Source organism: Phascolarctos cinereus, unplaced genomic scaffold, assembly GCF_003287225.1.
Source record: "Phascolarctos cinereus isolate Bilbo 61053 unplaced genomic scaffold, phaCin_HiC Scaffold_2;HRSCAF=192, whole genome shotgun sequence".
NCBI classification, from domain to species: domain Eukaryota; kingdom Metazoa; phylum Chordata; class Mammalia; order Diprotodontia; family Phascolarctidae; genus Phascolarctos; species Phascolarctos cinereus.
In genome coordinates this window covers 318,405,949-318,422,165 of record NW_027555625.1, presented here as the reverse complement: position 1 = coordinate 318,422,165, position 16,217 = coordinate 318,405,949, and the positions used below count along the sequence as shown (strand labels likewise).

The following is a 16,217-nucleotide window of genomic DNA, read 5'->3' as shown; positions in this document are numbered from 1 at the left end:
TCCCTCACCAGAACAACTCTATACGTGTGTGTGTGTGTGTGTGTGTGTGTATAGACAGATATAGCTATATACTGATATATATATGTATGTATGTGTGTATATGTTATCTCATTCAATCCTCACGACACTAGAAGGCAGGTGCCTTCCCCAAATAGATGGGCCTAACCCCAAATATATGTGTGTATGTGTATATAGATAAAGATATGTGTGTACATATGTGTATGTACATACATATTCAATTTTCCTATCTTTAAAATGGGTATGATAATAGTAGTACTCTCTACTTTGTAGAGCCATTCTTATGCAAGTGCTTTTCAAACTCTTAAAGCACTAAGGAGATTGTAGCTATGTATGTGTACCTATACGACTGTACAATCACAAGAGTCATGGAAGTTGTAGGATGAATTATTGCTAAGTTGCCATTGCAGGCCATATTTTTATACTTCCATAGGAAGGGATCTTAGAAAAGTTAAGTGACTTTCCTAAAGTCATAAACAAGTAAATGGCAGAACCAGAATTTGAGCCCAGGTGTTCCAACTCCAAATCCAGCCCACTTTAATGCTAATTAAATACATTTCTTTTTTAAAGTAAATACAATTATCGGCAAGAAACAAATCAGCTTTGTCCAACTGATAAGGAACTCCCTTTATATTGGTTTGGACTCCGCAAGGTTCACCCCTGGAATAGCACATGGGACATAGTCACTATTAAATAAATACGTAAGTTCATCACTTGGGCCCTTTGTTTAGAAGATATTGAAGAAAGGCAATTGGGGTCAAGAGAAAAGAGAACTCATTTTGGCATCAGAAGGCCTGGGTTCAAGCCCTAGCTCCAATAGTTACTAGCAGATGACCTGGACCAAGTCCCCTGTTCTTTCTGAGCCTTAGTTTCCTCAGCTGTAATGTGGGACTAATAAAGTCATCAGTGATGCTTCTCTCATGGTGCCATTATGACCAAACTGCTTTGGAATCTAAAAGACCCCAGATAAGTGTGAATCCATATGACCATAGGTGAAGAGCTGAAAAGGGCCTCAGAGGTGCAAGACTTCATTTTACAAATGAGTAACCTGAATCAGAAAGAAGTGATGTGACTTGCCCTAGGTAAGAGGTCGAATCTGGAATTGAACCCAGGACTTGCTACTCTTAAAATTCAAGTCTCTATTGTGCCGTGCAGCTGTAGTTATTGTCAAAATAATCTTACCCAAAAATGGGAGGTTTACAAATCTACAGGATTTATATTGTTTGGAGGTGGGGGGTGAGGGTAGAGATGGAGGTGATAAAGAAGTGATGGTGCTTCTGCATACTTCTAAACCTACATTTCTCCCAGCAAATTAGTGTTTAAAATGAACTTAACCTCATTAAGCTACTTTTACAGGGTGAAAAAATCTTTCACCAGCAAAAATTTTCCCAGAAGTCAATGGCTCCACTTAAAACCAGTAATTTTTTTTTCCTAGACCTGTGATTTCATTAGTTAAGGGAACTGACTGGTGAGGGAATTCTTTCTACCAATAAAGATCAGCACTTAGTCTATAATTTAGAGAGTTTCTTGGAAGACTGAGACTTTAAGTGACTTGCCCAGGGTTACAGAGAAAGCATTTGTCAGAGGAGAGACTTACATCCACATCATTCTGACTCCCAGGCGCTGCGGCTCTCCATCCGTTACACCAAGGTGCCTCTGTCCAACTGCTTATTTCAAGAACGAATCTGTCCTATAAATGTCATTTCTTCAAAATACGGGAGAAAGTTACATGCGACCTCCTATGTGAAGTCTTTTTTGATTCAATGAAATAAGTTACATATTTTAATTTAACATTTATTTAAAGTTAACATTTCTTCTTAATTTAACATGTATTAAACACCTACTGTGTGTGCCAGGCCCTGTGCTAAGTTCTGATCCATCTTGATAAAGACCTTTTCCTCCCAGACCACTTCTTTATCCAAAAATCATCAAGTATTCTTAAGCAAGTGCCTCGTGCCAGGTACTGTGCTAGTCAGTCACCGTTAATAAACATTTTATAGTGCTGGGCATACGATGAAAGGCAACAACATGGTTCTTGCTCTGAAGCAGCTCACACCCTAATGGGAGGAACAAGGAAGCAACTATGTAAAATATAGGGTAAATAGGAGATAACTTCAAAGAGAAGGCACTAACCTTGGAAGCAGGGAGAGGCTTTTTGTAGAAAGGGGGATTTGTGCACAGTCCGCTAGGCACTGGAAATGCTGAGACAACCTCGGGTGCTTATTATGTAGCTCATAAATCATCAGTTGTAGATTTTTGAGTTGGAAGGGTCCTTACAGGTCATCTTATCTAAACCCTCCATGTCAGAGATGAAGAAACTGAGGCACAAGCTTACACAGGTAGTAAGTAGCAGAGGCAGGATTCAACTCCAATTCCAAATCCAACCCAATTTTTGTCATACCACCACTGTATATTGTATCTGTGTTGGTGGTTTACCATTCTGTAGGACTGTAAGCTCCATAAGGGCAGGGCCTATGTCTTATCTAAACTTTCGGTCTTCCCTGGCACTAAACTGGTACTAAATGCTTATTGAATTAATATAATGTACATCTTCATTACAAGAAAGAAGCCTAGCATTATTGTGGCTTAATATTTTCCAAGCATCTATAATCAGGAGATATTTGGGAACTATTCTTTGAATCATCTCACCTCCATAGAAGCCCCTTTATAAAGCAATATTCCTACCAGGAAAACCTGGGAGCCTGTACTGGGAAACTAGCAAGAATAGGAAGAGAAATGTACTAATGAGCTCAATTAAAGCCCTCCCTTTTCACTCCCAGGTCTAGCCTATTTGCCAAAAGGATGGAAAGTCACAGCCAGTACAGGGACTACTAGTTCCAGCTTGGCTCGGTTATAAGCAGCTGGCACTGGTACCATCTTGGCACCAGGCACCGAGCTGGAAAACAGGAATATTTCTCACCATCACTGAGGGAACCAGGCCATTTACAACTTTTCATGGAGAACTTAAATGTTGCTTTCTGGAAAGGTACTTTATTCTCAAACTAACTGAGCTTGATTCTAATGGACGTGATTCCTTTGAAAGAAGACCTCTCCCCAGCTTGTCAATGGAAGAGAATTTTTCAGGATGAAAAGTGAGTAATACGCCATTGCTCATCACAGGAGAAGTGGCATAGAAGACACAACTGAGCATGTGAGTGGGGGAAAAGAAAGTAATTGGTCAGCCATGTAGCAAGAGCCAGAGGTAACAGATGGGACAGGCAATGCTTATGCCCTGGTAGCCATGAAAGGTTCAAAGAACCAGAGCAAGGCCTTCAGCGCATTGGCTTCCATGGAAGGTTCAGGGAAGGACACAGACGGATGTGATTCACACAGGATGAGAAGGAGCAGAAGAGTTGGAATCTAGAGTGGTACACTGGTGGTAGGAGAGAGCCTATGATGATGAAATCACAGATCAGTAGGAAAACTGGAGCAAGCAGGGGACCTGGTGTGAATGTGACAACCAAGAGAAGAAAGAAGGATTCAGCGTTCAGGAAGTCACAGTGACCTTGACCACCAGATCCTACAAACTTGGATAGGAGTAGGTCAGGGGGAGATTCAAAAACCTCCTAAATGTTTGACTAGCAAGGGAGTAGATTACATTAATGCAAGAAGGTTAGTGAGAGTAATTTATAGAAGCTAATTAGGAGCCCTTTTAAAGAGCTTCTGTAATTGACAAACTGAGTTTTATATTAAAATAGCACAAGCAAACCAAATGATTTCTGTGGCCTGGGGGAGACAGTACAATCTCATCAGCAAACACACCTAATCCACTAGAGGCCAACTGCAGTCGGCTGGTGACCCTATAACCTAGAGCACAGAGTAGACAATTTCCTAAGGGACAGGATATGGGGGACTTTGGAGAAGAGCCTATGGCTCTAGTTTCCTTGTTATTGTTCAGTCATGTCCCACTCTTTGTGACCATATTTGGGTTGTTTTGGGCAGATACAGGAGTGGTTGGCCATTTCCTTCTCCAGCTCATTTTACAGATGAGGAAACTGAGGCAAACAGGGTGAAGTGACTTGCCCAGGGCCACACAGCTAGTGTCTGAGGCCAGAGTTGAACTCAGGAAGATGAGTCTTCCTGAATTCAGGACTAACTCTCCAGCCATTTTGCCCACCTAGCTGCCCCAAAGGCATGGAAAGAAGATGAGATAACCACTACGTTATGGAACTAGCACTTCCCCTTTAGTCCCACCTCCATTTCCTTTCAGTCTGCCTGGCAACACTCCCACTTGTGTGGACAGTCTGAAGTTCGGATCTCAGAAAGTCAAAGGCTACAGGGGTGGGGGACCTGCAGCCTGGGGACCACATGTGGCCTTCTAGGTCCTTGGGTTTGACCTTTTGACCGAGTCCAAGTTGTTCAGAACAAATCCTTTTATGAAGGGGATTTGTTCTGTGAAGTCTGGATTCAGTCAAAAGGCCACACTTGAGGACCTAGAGGGCCACATGGGGCCTCAAGTCTGCAGGTTCCCCACCACTGGTAAAGAAGGATTTGTGTTCTCTCCCAGAAGCCCCTCTGGCTGAGGCCCTGAAGGTTCTATGTCTAGCTGCCATAAACAAAGTAGGGATTTCCCCTGGTAGGACTGGATTTCCTAACTGCTTTCTCCCAACCTCCGTCTTTGTCTCAGATTAAACCAGCCCCTAAGAATTTTTCCAGGTATCAGTGCACCTAAATCAGTTGTCCCAGAAACAGCTGACTTAAACAAAAGGCGTTGTCAAGATATAGCAAAGAGAACACTGAATGTGGAGAACAGGGTTCAAATCCTGGTGCTTCCACTTAGTACAGCTGCGTTACTCTGGACACACTGCTTCTTCTGGGCCTCATCTTTTTCATCTATAAACCGAGGGGGCTGGTGGATCTGATCATGTCTTAGGAGACGCTGAATTGCCACTTATCCTTTAAAGCCCCTCAGTTGTTATCTTCTCAGGGTAGGTTGCCTTCCCAGAGGTTGCCCTCCCTCCCCCAAAGCCTCCCAGACTGCTTAGTTTGTACTTGTCTTATCCCTCTACCAGTAGACTATGAGCTCCATGAGGGCAGGGTCCAGCTCTTATCAAAGCAGCAGTGTTGTGAGCACCATAAATGCTTGTTGTATCATTGTTTGGCTCCTTCAACTCTAAATCCTATGATCCTACAATTTAAGCTATAAGTTGCTCTCAGATTCACTGTGCACCTGACCCTATTATCTTGACTCTGACTTGGTTTAGGCTTTTCTTGATCTTCCTGAGGATCTCTACTGGCTTTTGATTAGGTAGGCTTTTCTCTTGGACTTTGCTTGTACTGGTTTATCTGGCTGGGACGTCCTCTGATTATATGGGACCTGCCTCCTAGATTATAGTTTGAGGGCTCTGAGAGCTGACTTGCTAGAGGCCTGCAGGCCCAGATGCCATTTGTGATCACACCATCCTTCTATGTGCAGAAGCTTAATAAGTGTGTACTGATTGATGCTTAACTTTAGACTAGCCCAGAGCTCTGTACACAAGACTGTGGCCCATTTAGTTTCCACTTCTTTAAGTGTCTTTTTATTTTTTGAAATGGACTCTTTGCTGGAGACAAATCCATTTCATCTTTGAAAGATCTATCTTCAGTTGTACTGGTAGTAAAAGTTGTTTGAGTTCCTGGGCTCTACTCTGCAGCACCTGCAAGTAGAATGTAGCGGCCCAAAAAAGGAAGACATAGGGACATCACATCATAGATGCTGATCCCTTTTTCCCATAGGATTTTAATAACTCCTATTTTTTAAGGTTTACAAAATCCTTTCCTCATAATAACCCTGTGAAGTGGTGAAATACAGATATTACAGATCCCATGTGACCCAAGGAGAACCTGAGACTCTAGGAAAAGTAGCGATTTTCCCACAACACTAGTAGCAGAGTAGAGATTTCAAACCCAGGATTCTAGCATCCAAGTCCAGTGCTTTTCACTGGACCACACTGCTTCTCTGGGTTTCTCGAACTCTGATTCCAGTGACGGTCTCAGGCTCCATCTCCCTCGCTCTTCTTTTCTGAATAGCACCATACAGCATGGGCTGCTGAACACAGCAGTGATAATATCACAATCTGGTTGAGGTCTATTTTTCCCAAGATTTCTGTGCAAGTGGAAATAAGTCCAATCTCATTGAACATAAAGAAACCGGCATTATGTTCTACTAAGTCAAATAGCATCCTGGAACCAATGAAGGTGAAACAGATGAGAATTTTGCATCTTTTTTTTCTGTTTGCTGCCAAAGAGAGTAAGCATGGTTGAAAATGGGATGCCTCGGGTAAAATTTCTTATGATGGCAAAAAATTGGAAACACAAATGCTGCTCATAAATTGGGAAAAGCCTAAGCATATTGTGGCATAAGAATGTAATGGGGTAGCACTCATGTTTTTAAAAAATGAGGAACATGAGGAATTTTGGAGATATACAGGAAGACTTTTATGAAGTGATGGAGAATGAAGTTAGCAGAACCAGGAAAGATACGTATATACATAATACATATGTAGATATAGATATATACCTACATATGCACACACACACATGTACATATATACATATGTATGCACATACATATATATATGTAGGTATAGATATATACACACATACATATGTAAATACAGCTGTAGATATAATGACTATAACAAAGGAAACCATTAGTAAAACTTTCTTTTAAAAAGTCAAACTCTGATGTTAAGTACATTTTGGAGAAATAATAAGGAAACCAATACCCTACATCAAGACAATATGTTACCAGGAAAAGAATGCTAACTCTGAAATCAGAGGGCCTGGGTCCAAATCTTGCCTCTTATCTTTACCATAGTGACCTTAGGCAAGTCACTTCAGTGAATGAGCCTCAGTTTACCCATATGTAAAATGGAGGAGGAGGTTGAACTAAATGAGGCCCCTTCTAGGTCTATAACTCCTTCAGTAGAAAAGTGAAAACAACAGATATGGAATTCAGTGCACACTGCCAGATGCAGTTGTTGGATTAATTGACTGTTTAAAAGTATTTTTCCTCATTACAAGGAAAGGTTCTTGATGGGAGGAAAGAACAGAAAGTGGAAATAACTGAGATGTAAAAACAAAAGGCATCAATTAAACTTTAAAAAGAAAAGGAAATGGGAAAAAGAGAGAGAATAAGATGCCCTGAGCAGGCTCATTCTCTGCCAGTTTTTAGTTCAAAGTCCTATTCCTTGGTGACTCTAGTGTACTTTCAAAAAGAGAGTAATTAGTTGGTAATTTAGAAGATCTGAGTTTTCTTTCTTCTTCAGAAATAGTCTTTGATTTTTTTTTCTAACTCTCTTGGAATATACTTGCTTCTGATTTTTTAAAAAATCCTACAGATAACTTCTACCTATTGCTATTAACCATTAACTGTGCTCTACTTTCCAGCGCCTGCAAATGGAATGCAGGGATCCGAAGAGACAGGGTCATCACACATAGGTGCCGATCCCCGCGTCCCCTATGACTCTCCCATTACTATTACTGTATTCGCTGTCTTTAAAGTTTACAAAGCACCTGACAAACGTGATCTCCTTTGAACCTCACACTGGCCTTGTGAGATACATATTATTCTCCCCATTTTAAAAATTAGAAAACTGAGGCTCAGAGGTTAAAGTGATTTGCCCACAATCACACGACTAATAACCGCAAAGAAAGGAGTAAAATACAGCAAGTCCATTGCTCTGACCACTGCACCACACTGGAGGCCTCTGGGCCATCTGATGGGGAGTGAGTTTGCTGAGCTGATTGTGGAAACTGAGGCTTAGGGATCATAGGAGGGGACATGGTTCAACCAATTAATTTTACCTTAAAATAATGGGACCTTCAAGACTAGCAGCCATGGTGAATAGAAAGAATAATAATAATAATAGCTAACATATAAATAATGCTTTCTATGTGCCAGGCACTGTGCTAAATGTTTTACAATTATTATCTCATTTTGAGTCTCACAACAGCCCTGGAAGGTAGGTGCTATTAATTATCCCCATTTTACAGATGAAGAAACTGAGACATACAGGGGGTTAAGTGACTTGTCCAAGGTCACACAGCCAATACGTTTCTGAGGCCAGATTTGAACTCGTAGTCTTCCTGATTCCAGGCCCAGGATTCTATCTACAGCATGACCTAGCTTTTTTCTTTTTTTTTTTTTTGTGGTCATAAAAATGAGTGACCTTTATTTACAGCTATTTGGACTTATATAATGTAATAGACAGCTAGATGGCAAAGAATGCTACACTTGGAATCAGAAAGAGGTGAGTGTGAATCCTGCCTGAGAAACTTACTACTTAAGAGAGTCACTTAACTTATGTGAGCCTGTCACTTAACCACTATCTGCCTCAGTTTCCTCATCTGTAAAAAGGGGATAACAATACCTACCTCACAGGGCTGTTGTGAGGATCAAATGATATTTTCTATGTAATATTCCTTGGGACCTTTAAAAAGCTATATAAATGTTAGCTACTATTATTGCAGCAAAAAAAAATTTTCAAATTTTCTACTTGACCCATTAAATGAACCTTATGGGTATGAAGTCACATCAAAGACAAAAGTCTGTGACAACTCACTTGTAAGGAAAGTTGCTCACATACCCTTTGAGAGAGGAATGGAAGCAACCAACATGTGTCATTCTCCTGGATCTTTCAAGGGAAGCCTGGATGAGGGATGGATTTTGATGGAAACTGCAATTCACTAGTGATGAAGCATAATATTCCCAAGGGGTCCCAGCAACAGAACTTCCAACTCTGCAGTAGAAAACTCTACCTTCATGACCCAAGGAAGCAGACATAGAAATCACATGCAGAGACAAGTGTTTCTTGGTTTTTTAGTGGCCTTGTTGACATACAATTTAGTCCACGTGGTCCAACAGCACATCTGACATTCTGAAGAGTTGGAGAAAACCAGTGTGAAGCAAAAAGGGATGACCTATGGCCCGGGCACTGACTTCTTCACTGTGACATGTGCGTCACAGAGGGCTTGCTATGAAAAAAGTTTGTTTGGTTTTTTTTTAAGTTAAAACCAATGCTTGACCAATAACCAGCTTGATCACTCATCTGTGTCTTTTCAACCCCTCCCTGGTTAATAGGTTTTACATCTGCTATGTCTGATGTTCACATTTTTCTCACTATCCTTTTCTATAATCCATCAAGTGAATCAGGGTACTTTTCATTTTCCAAATGAAGAAATGGAGAGTCAGAGAAATGAACAGATTTACATAAGATCACTCAGCACCTAGGTGGTAGCTCATAGCTTAGTAGAGTCCCCTGGACCCACCTGCTATTCTCAGTTATACATAGTTCTCTTTTATGTAAAATAGCTAGCCTGTATTTTCCTCCATCATATTAACTCCTATTCCTATAGCATTTTATGGATTACTGAGCACTGTGCTCGCTACAAAATGTAGAATGCCACCCCAAAATCCTTTTAAAGTTAATTTTCATGTGTTTGTTGGAGAAGCATGAAGTGAGAATGGGTTCTGACTGGGAGAGGGGGAGTTAAACTCTGGTTGTTGAGATGCCACCCCAGCCTTAGAAAGAAATAATATCAGGTGTGGCATGGCAGAAATCAGAATCAGAAGCTCGAAGTTCAAGTCACAATTCTCTAACTTTTATTAGCAGTGTGACCATTAACAAGTTATCTCTCTAGACCTTATTTTTCCTCATCTTGAAAATGGGGTAATGCACTGATTGCAGAATTGCTACCTAATTGTGGTATGTGCATGTAATAGAATATTACTGCATCCTAAAAAACAGCGAAGGCAAAGGAATTCAGAGAGGCATGGGTAGACTGAAGCAGAGTAAAGTAAGGGTAGGGGACGCAACAGGCTCCATGTTAGATGATATGGGCATGCTCAAAGGCTGTACATAAGCAAAGCTAGGAAAAGAGTATACACAATGTAATACAACATAAATGGAAAGAAGAAAAATTGAACAAAATGCCAAGTAAGTATAATGACCAAGCTTGGCTCCAAGAAAAGATGAGAAGATGCACCTGTCTCCCTCTTTGAAGAGGTGGAAGACAACAGGTATGGAATACTGCACATTTAGTTAGATTGCATTGATGTGTTCATTAATTTAACACTACTGCTTTTTTTTCCCTCCATCTTGCTTGGGGTAAAGTAACCTCCACTCCTGGGAGAGGTTTCCCTGTTCCTGAAGAAAGGGATGAAAGAGACAGTTCTAAGACCTCTCTGTCTTTTAGCTCACAGGGTCCTATTGATCCTGCGTGCCAAATCCCTAACATTCTGGTTTTGGAGAGTTCTCTAATCCTAGCTTAGCAGGCCCTCTCTGACTCAAGATTATTGCCCATGAGATTACCTGGTTCCCTGGGCACAAGTGCCCAGGCACCCTTGGGTTTGATTGAGTCTATTGCCAGATCTAGATCCAAACATTATTCTTCTTCCCCTAGGACTTGGTTCAGATATTCAGCTCCTGCCTGGAGATTAGAGGTTATTTACAAATGTTCTTAATGAAGCCATTAAAGGTTCTTGGGGGTTGCCTCAGGACCCAAAACAAATTCATCTCACCGTTCCCCTCTGCTTTTTGGGCTGGAGAGACAAATAGCTGCCATCAGCACTGTCCTTGTACCTCCTGGGGCATTCATACACCTTGTCCTGACAGAGGGTACATCTTGTTCCAAACCTAGATTCTAGCATTACATCATTATATAAGAGGGCAGACACATATGAGTGCACAGACACACACAGTCTTACACTGATTAGCAGACTGAGCTCAATAGTTGATGAGACAGCATGGTGGAGGGGAAAGAGCATTCAATCTAGAATTAGAGGGCCTGGGTTCAAATCCTAAATCTGCCCTTTACTACTAGAGTGACCTTAGGCAAATTGCTCAATCTCTTTGGTTTTATTTCCTCCCCTGAAAATGGAAGGGAGTTGAACTGGAGGACCTCTAAGGTTCCAGACATCTCTAAATCCTATAATCCGATATCCTTTAGGGCAAATATTAACCTCCTTTGTGTCATGGAGCCCTTTGGCAGTCAGGTAAAAACAGTCGATTCCATCTCAGATGAATGTTTTTAAGTGCAAATACATAGCATTACCCAGAAAATGCTGCTTTAGGGGAAGCCCTTTGGATTATAAAAGAGCCCTGGCTACTTGTGTATCTGACCTCAGAAAGAATGTATGCTACTTGAGGGTAGGGACTATTTTGGCTTTGCCTTTAAATTTCCAGTCCCTGGCATAAGGTCTGATATACAAGAGGCAACTGTTAAATGCTTGTTGCTTGTTGCTTCATTCTCAAGCTTTGTGGTTCTTGGGGCTCTTCAGAGGAAAAGACCCTGCAGCTCGCCCACATGTCCATGCCAATACCAATGTCCCTATCATGCAGGACTGTTGAGATAATTCACTGAGAAAGTGTGTAGACTTCTGAACCACATAAACATGAGCTCAAGCCAACATATTTCTTACTAGAACATGGAAGAATCCCTGCTGCTAAGGAATCACCAGGGAGAGATGTTACATCTATTAATCAAAAAGCATTTATTAAGCACCTGCTATTTGTCAGACACTCTGCTAGGTACTAGGGTCACAAACGGAAAGGAAATAAACGTTTATTAAGCATGTACTAAGTTATGCTAAGCACTTTACAAATAACATCTCATTTGATCCACACAACAACCAGTGAGGCAGATGCCATTATCATTCCCATTTTACAGATGAGGAAACTGAAGTAGTGGTTAAGAGACTTGCCCTGGGCCACATAGCTAATAAGTGTCTGAGATTAGACCTGAACTCCAGTCTTACTGACTCCAAGTCCAGTACTCCATCCATTGTGCCACCAAAAAAGGCAAGAGATTCATGGAAGAAATACAGTTAATTTCTTTATTTATAGGTTTAATCTGGGAGAAACGGTAGGTTAAAAGAACTGGCAGTCTCAGTGAGGACAAAGAACAGTTTCAGAAGAAGTAAGACAATAGAAAGAGGGAAGAACAGGAAACTATTATGAGAAGAGATTTTCATAGATGGAACAGTTACAGTGATGGTGACGTCTAAGGTATAACCATCCAACGGTGAAACAGTTTTTGCCTTCCAGAAGCTCACTAATTGGGGCCTGAGAATTATTCACAAACTATCACATTAAAAATGCTAATACTCCAGGGAGAAGCCCAGGGACTAAAGGGGATACCCAGGGACCCAATGTCTTTTTCCCTGCTGTGCTCTGGAATGCCCAAACCCAGCCCAGCTGCCAACAAAACCCACATCGCCCATTTGTATTGGGCCCCTGAGGGTGGTTTTGCTTCTTCTCTGCTAGTGGGGAGGTCCCCAGGGGAACTCTCACATTGGTGATGCTACAGTCTGGGCATCCTATAGCTTCTCACCACATAATCAGGTAACTGGGAGGGAGAGAGGGAAGGAGGCAGGCAGCTTGAGGCTGCTTCTTAAGCATCAGTGCAGCTACACACACACACACACACTCTTTCTCTCTCTCTCTCTCTCTCTCTCTCTCTCTCTCTCTCTCTCTCTCTCTCTCTTTCAGGAAAGAGTTGGGGTGGGAGACTGATGGAAAAAGAAATCACTTTTTTTTCAGCAGGTGTATGGGGGTGGGAGTAGTGTTTAACTTGGGCACCTTGAACATATGGGTGTGGCCATTTCCCCAATCTCTTGAACAACATTGCTTGAGCAAGGGAACACTCTGACCCATGGATTTACTGATTTGATCCTTCCTGGGACCAAAGCAGAGCCCAAAGAGGAAGAGCTATTCAAAAACCACCCACATGGCCCAAATTGGCATCACTCTCACCCTGCTCCACCCCCCAGGCCCCACAGGCTGCCGCCTCCAGGCTACAACCTAAATATATCAGCCAATCAGTGAGGACAGAGCCCCATGCGCCCCAAACAGGAAACCAAGGGCTTGGAACAGAGGATGAGCCTTCCTCCGACACTTCATGGCTCCCCTAATGTCTTATCTGCATCCCTGGATCCTAGCAGCCCTGACAAGGACATGGTTCCTACATGTACGTTGCTCTTGGCTTTTTCCAGGTCTTAAAAGGCTAGTTTAATTTCCCCACCCTACCTGTGGACAGTGCCATTAAAATGACTTTTCAAAGGGCTTTCATGGATCTAATCTCATCTGATCTGAGTGTTACATCACCACTTATGAGGGAGACAAGGAAGTCAGGCTGCTTGGGCTATGAGACATGTCACCTAGATACCTTAGTAATTTTCAAATTGAGCAGTGGCTGGTGAGCAACAAGATTCAGGAATGGAAAGAACACTGGGATAGAGTTAGGAGAGATCTTGGTTTAGCCTCAAGTTTTAACACTAGCTCTGGAAGCATAAGCAAGTCAATGAATTATTTTGAGCCAGCCTCAGTTCCCTCATCTGTAAAAAATGGCTGATATTACCTACTTCATAGGGTTGTTATGAGGAAAGTGCTTTGTGGACATTAAAGAATGATATAAATGCCAGGTGCTGTGATTATTATTTTTCTTTAAAGGCTGGAGAGGAGATGAAATGTCTGCTGGGAAGCACCTCAGCCAGCTGTCCGTAATGCAGAAAACTGAAATGGGACATTGAAAGAGATGTAGGAGAGAAAAGAAAAACCTAATGAATTTCCAACAACAACAAAAAACCAGAAAAGTAGACCCTGTGGAACCTAAAAGTGATCTGCAAACACAGAAAGTGCTGTGGTTTCTCAGCAGGGACAGCAGCTGTGCAAATCCCAAAAATAAGGGTGGGCCTACTGAGCTGATGTTCTCTTCTGGAACACAAGTAAGTCTCCTGGTGCTCTCTCCAACCGAGTGGACTCCAGTAACGTGCTCATTTCCTGGAGATCTCTACAAACAGTGACCAGGCCATATGTGAAATGGAGCGGAAAGTTGGCTGGTTGCTGTACCCTAATCAAATATGCACTTCTACTAATATACTTAAAATTCAGTTCATTCATTTAATCATTCATTCCTTCAATAAGCCTTTAATTAGAACTTGCCAGTGCTGGACCTAGGGATACAAAGACACAATTGAAAGGATACCTCCCTTCAAGGAGTTTACATTCTAATGGAGGAGGCAATATAAACACAGATAAGTAAATACAAAGTGAAGGGGAAAGAGAAGCTACTGTTATATAAACATGAGTTTCCCACAAATGAATTTATTGCTTTTAAGAGTAATTATAGAACAATAATAATAATAGCTAATATTTTTAGTGCTTTAAGGTTTATAAATTCTTTCTTTACAACAATCAAGTCAACAATCCTGGGAGGGAAGTAGAATACATATTATCTCCTTTTCATAGATAAGGAAACTGAGGTTCCAAGAGGTTATATGACATAAAAGATAACACAGCTAGTATAAGAACCAACACCTTTTATTATATGTCTGTACCAGGAATATCTTATGTCAATTTTGAAAAACCTAAGAACTCCAGTTGGTGCAATGATCAGACACAATTCCAGAGTACCAATGTTGAAATATGCTACCTACCTCCCAATAGAGAAGAGACGGTCTAAAGATACGGAATGAGACTATTCACATTCTATAGGGCTTTAAGATTGACAAAATGTTTCTGCCTCTATAACCCCAGGGCAAGAATTTAAAGGATTATTGTTTCCACATTTCCCAGAGGAAGAAATTCATAATCTAAGAGTTTAAATGACCTGCTTAGGGGCCCACAATTAGTAAACTGGCCAGAAGCTGGAGTCAAACCTAGGTCTTTTGACCCCAAGGCCAATGTTCCTCCCACCACACCACACTGCCTCTTCTATTTGGATCCATGTAGAAGACTCCAGGGAGGCCAAACAGAGCTTCTGCCTTACCCCGATTCCTAGCTTGATGATGTCCCTCTCCATCCGAGATGGCTCCCTGGACTGGAAGGCCTGACCCAAGGAGCTGGGAACACATTTCATATCCTTCTCTCCTCACCCATTCACCATGACCACACAAGCAAACAGAAAGATCCCAGCTCTCCCACTTTCCTCCCCAAAAAGAGGCCTGCCGGCAGCCATGCCCTACCTTCCTCAGCATCATTCCTTAAGGAAGCTTCAAGCAATGCCACGCTGGCCTCGAAAGACACTTTCTTCCGACTGGTAGCACTCCTCTTCTTCTCATGTTTCCGCTTGCGGTGCTGCAGCTCTTTCTCATACTGGGCCCATTTCTTCAGCTGCTGAGCTCGGCGTTTCTGGGCCGCCCGCAGCCTCTCCAAGGTGGGCACCTTCTCCAGGAGCTGAAGCTCAGTCAGGAGGTCCACATGATTGGCCATCATGTCTCCCCCTACAGAACAGAGCTCCATGGCCCCGGGGCTCTGCAGCGCTAACATGGTGGTATCCCACGAGCCAGGGCAGAAGGGATCCTCCTGCTGCTCCTCTGCAACATGGTGAGAGCCTGCAGAGGTGAAGAAGGAGAAGTGGGCATGGATCATCAGAGCAAAGTCAACCAGTGATCCCCAAATCCCTTCCACTGACAGCAACCTTTCCCCTTGGAACTCAGGTGGGACTGTTTCTTCTTTAACCTCTGTCATAGTCAAAACAACTCACATTTCAACAGCATTTTAAGGTTTACAAAGCTTTTTACTTATGACAACCCTGTGAGATAGGCAGAACAACTATTCTTATCCCATTTTACAGATGATGAAGGTGACCCTCAGAGAGGACCAAGATTGCACAGCAAACATCAGAGCCAAGATTTGAACCTAGATCCTCTGTCCCTAAGCTATATTCTTTCCTCTCAGTCTCCAGACTCATGAAAACTCCAGCTCTCTTGATTTCAAGTCAAGTACTCTTTCCATTCTGCCCTACTCTGTCACCAAAGCATGAGCTATAGACTCAAGTTACCTGTGTATATCACTTAATCTTCCACTTCAACAGTAAACTCTATGAGGACAGGGACCTTGTTTTAGCTACACTGTATCTTCTGCCAGCACTTAGCACAGTCAATGCTGCAGCAACTGTTGAACTGAATGATATCTTAGGAAAAGCCAACCGGATAATGTGGCTGCTAAAAATAAACAAACTAACAAATAAACAAATAAAAGTTCACTTCATCTCAGGCTGCATTAAGAGAAGTGGAATGCCCAGATTATTGGAAGTCATAGTTTCTGTGGAGTGTGCCATGAGCAGACTGTTTATGGAATATGGTATCTGACTCTGGGCATCTTACTTTAGGAGAAACGAAAATAAACTAAGATCAGTCCAGAGGAAGATTACCAGGACTTGAAATGTCTGGAAACTATGTCCTAAGGAATCTGAAGGAACTAGGAGGGTTCACC

General features: G+C 42.1%; 1 protein-coding gene across 1 annotated transcript in view; it reads right to left on the bottom strand.

Annotated features, from left to right (window-relative positions):
• Positions 1 to 16,217, bottom strand: part of PPP1R16B (protein phosphatase 1 regulatory subunit 16B) — a 151,965-nt gene that overhangs the window by 108,256 nt on the left and 27,492 nt on the right. The window contains exon 2 of the mRNA XM_020990809.2: positions 14,966 to 15,334. Within this exon, the coding sequence (XP_020846468.1) occupies positions 14,966 to 15,269 (304 nt within the window). The 5' untranslated portion in view covers positions 15,270 to 15,334. The remainder of the gene's footprint in view (positions 1 to 14,965; positions 15,335 to 16,217) is intronic.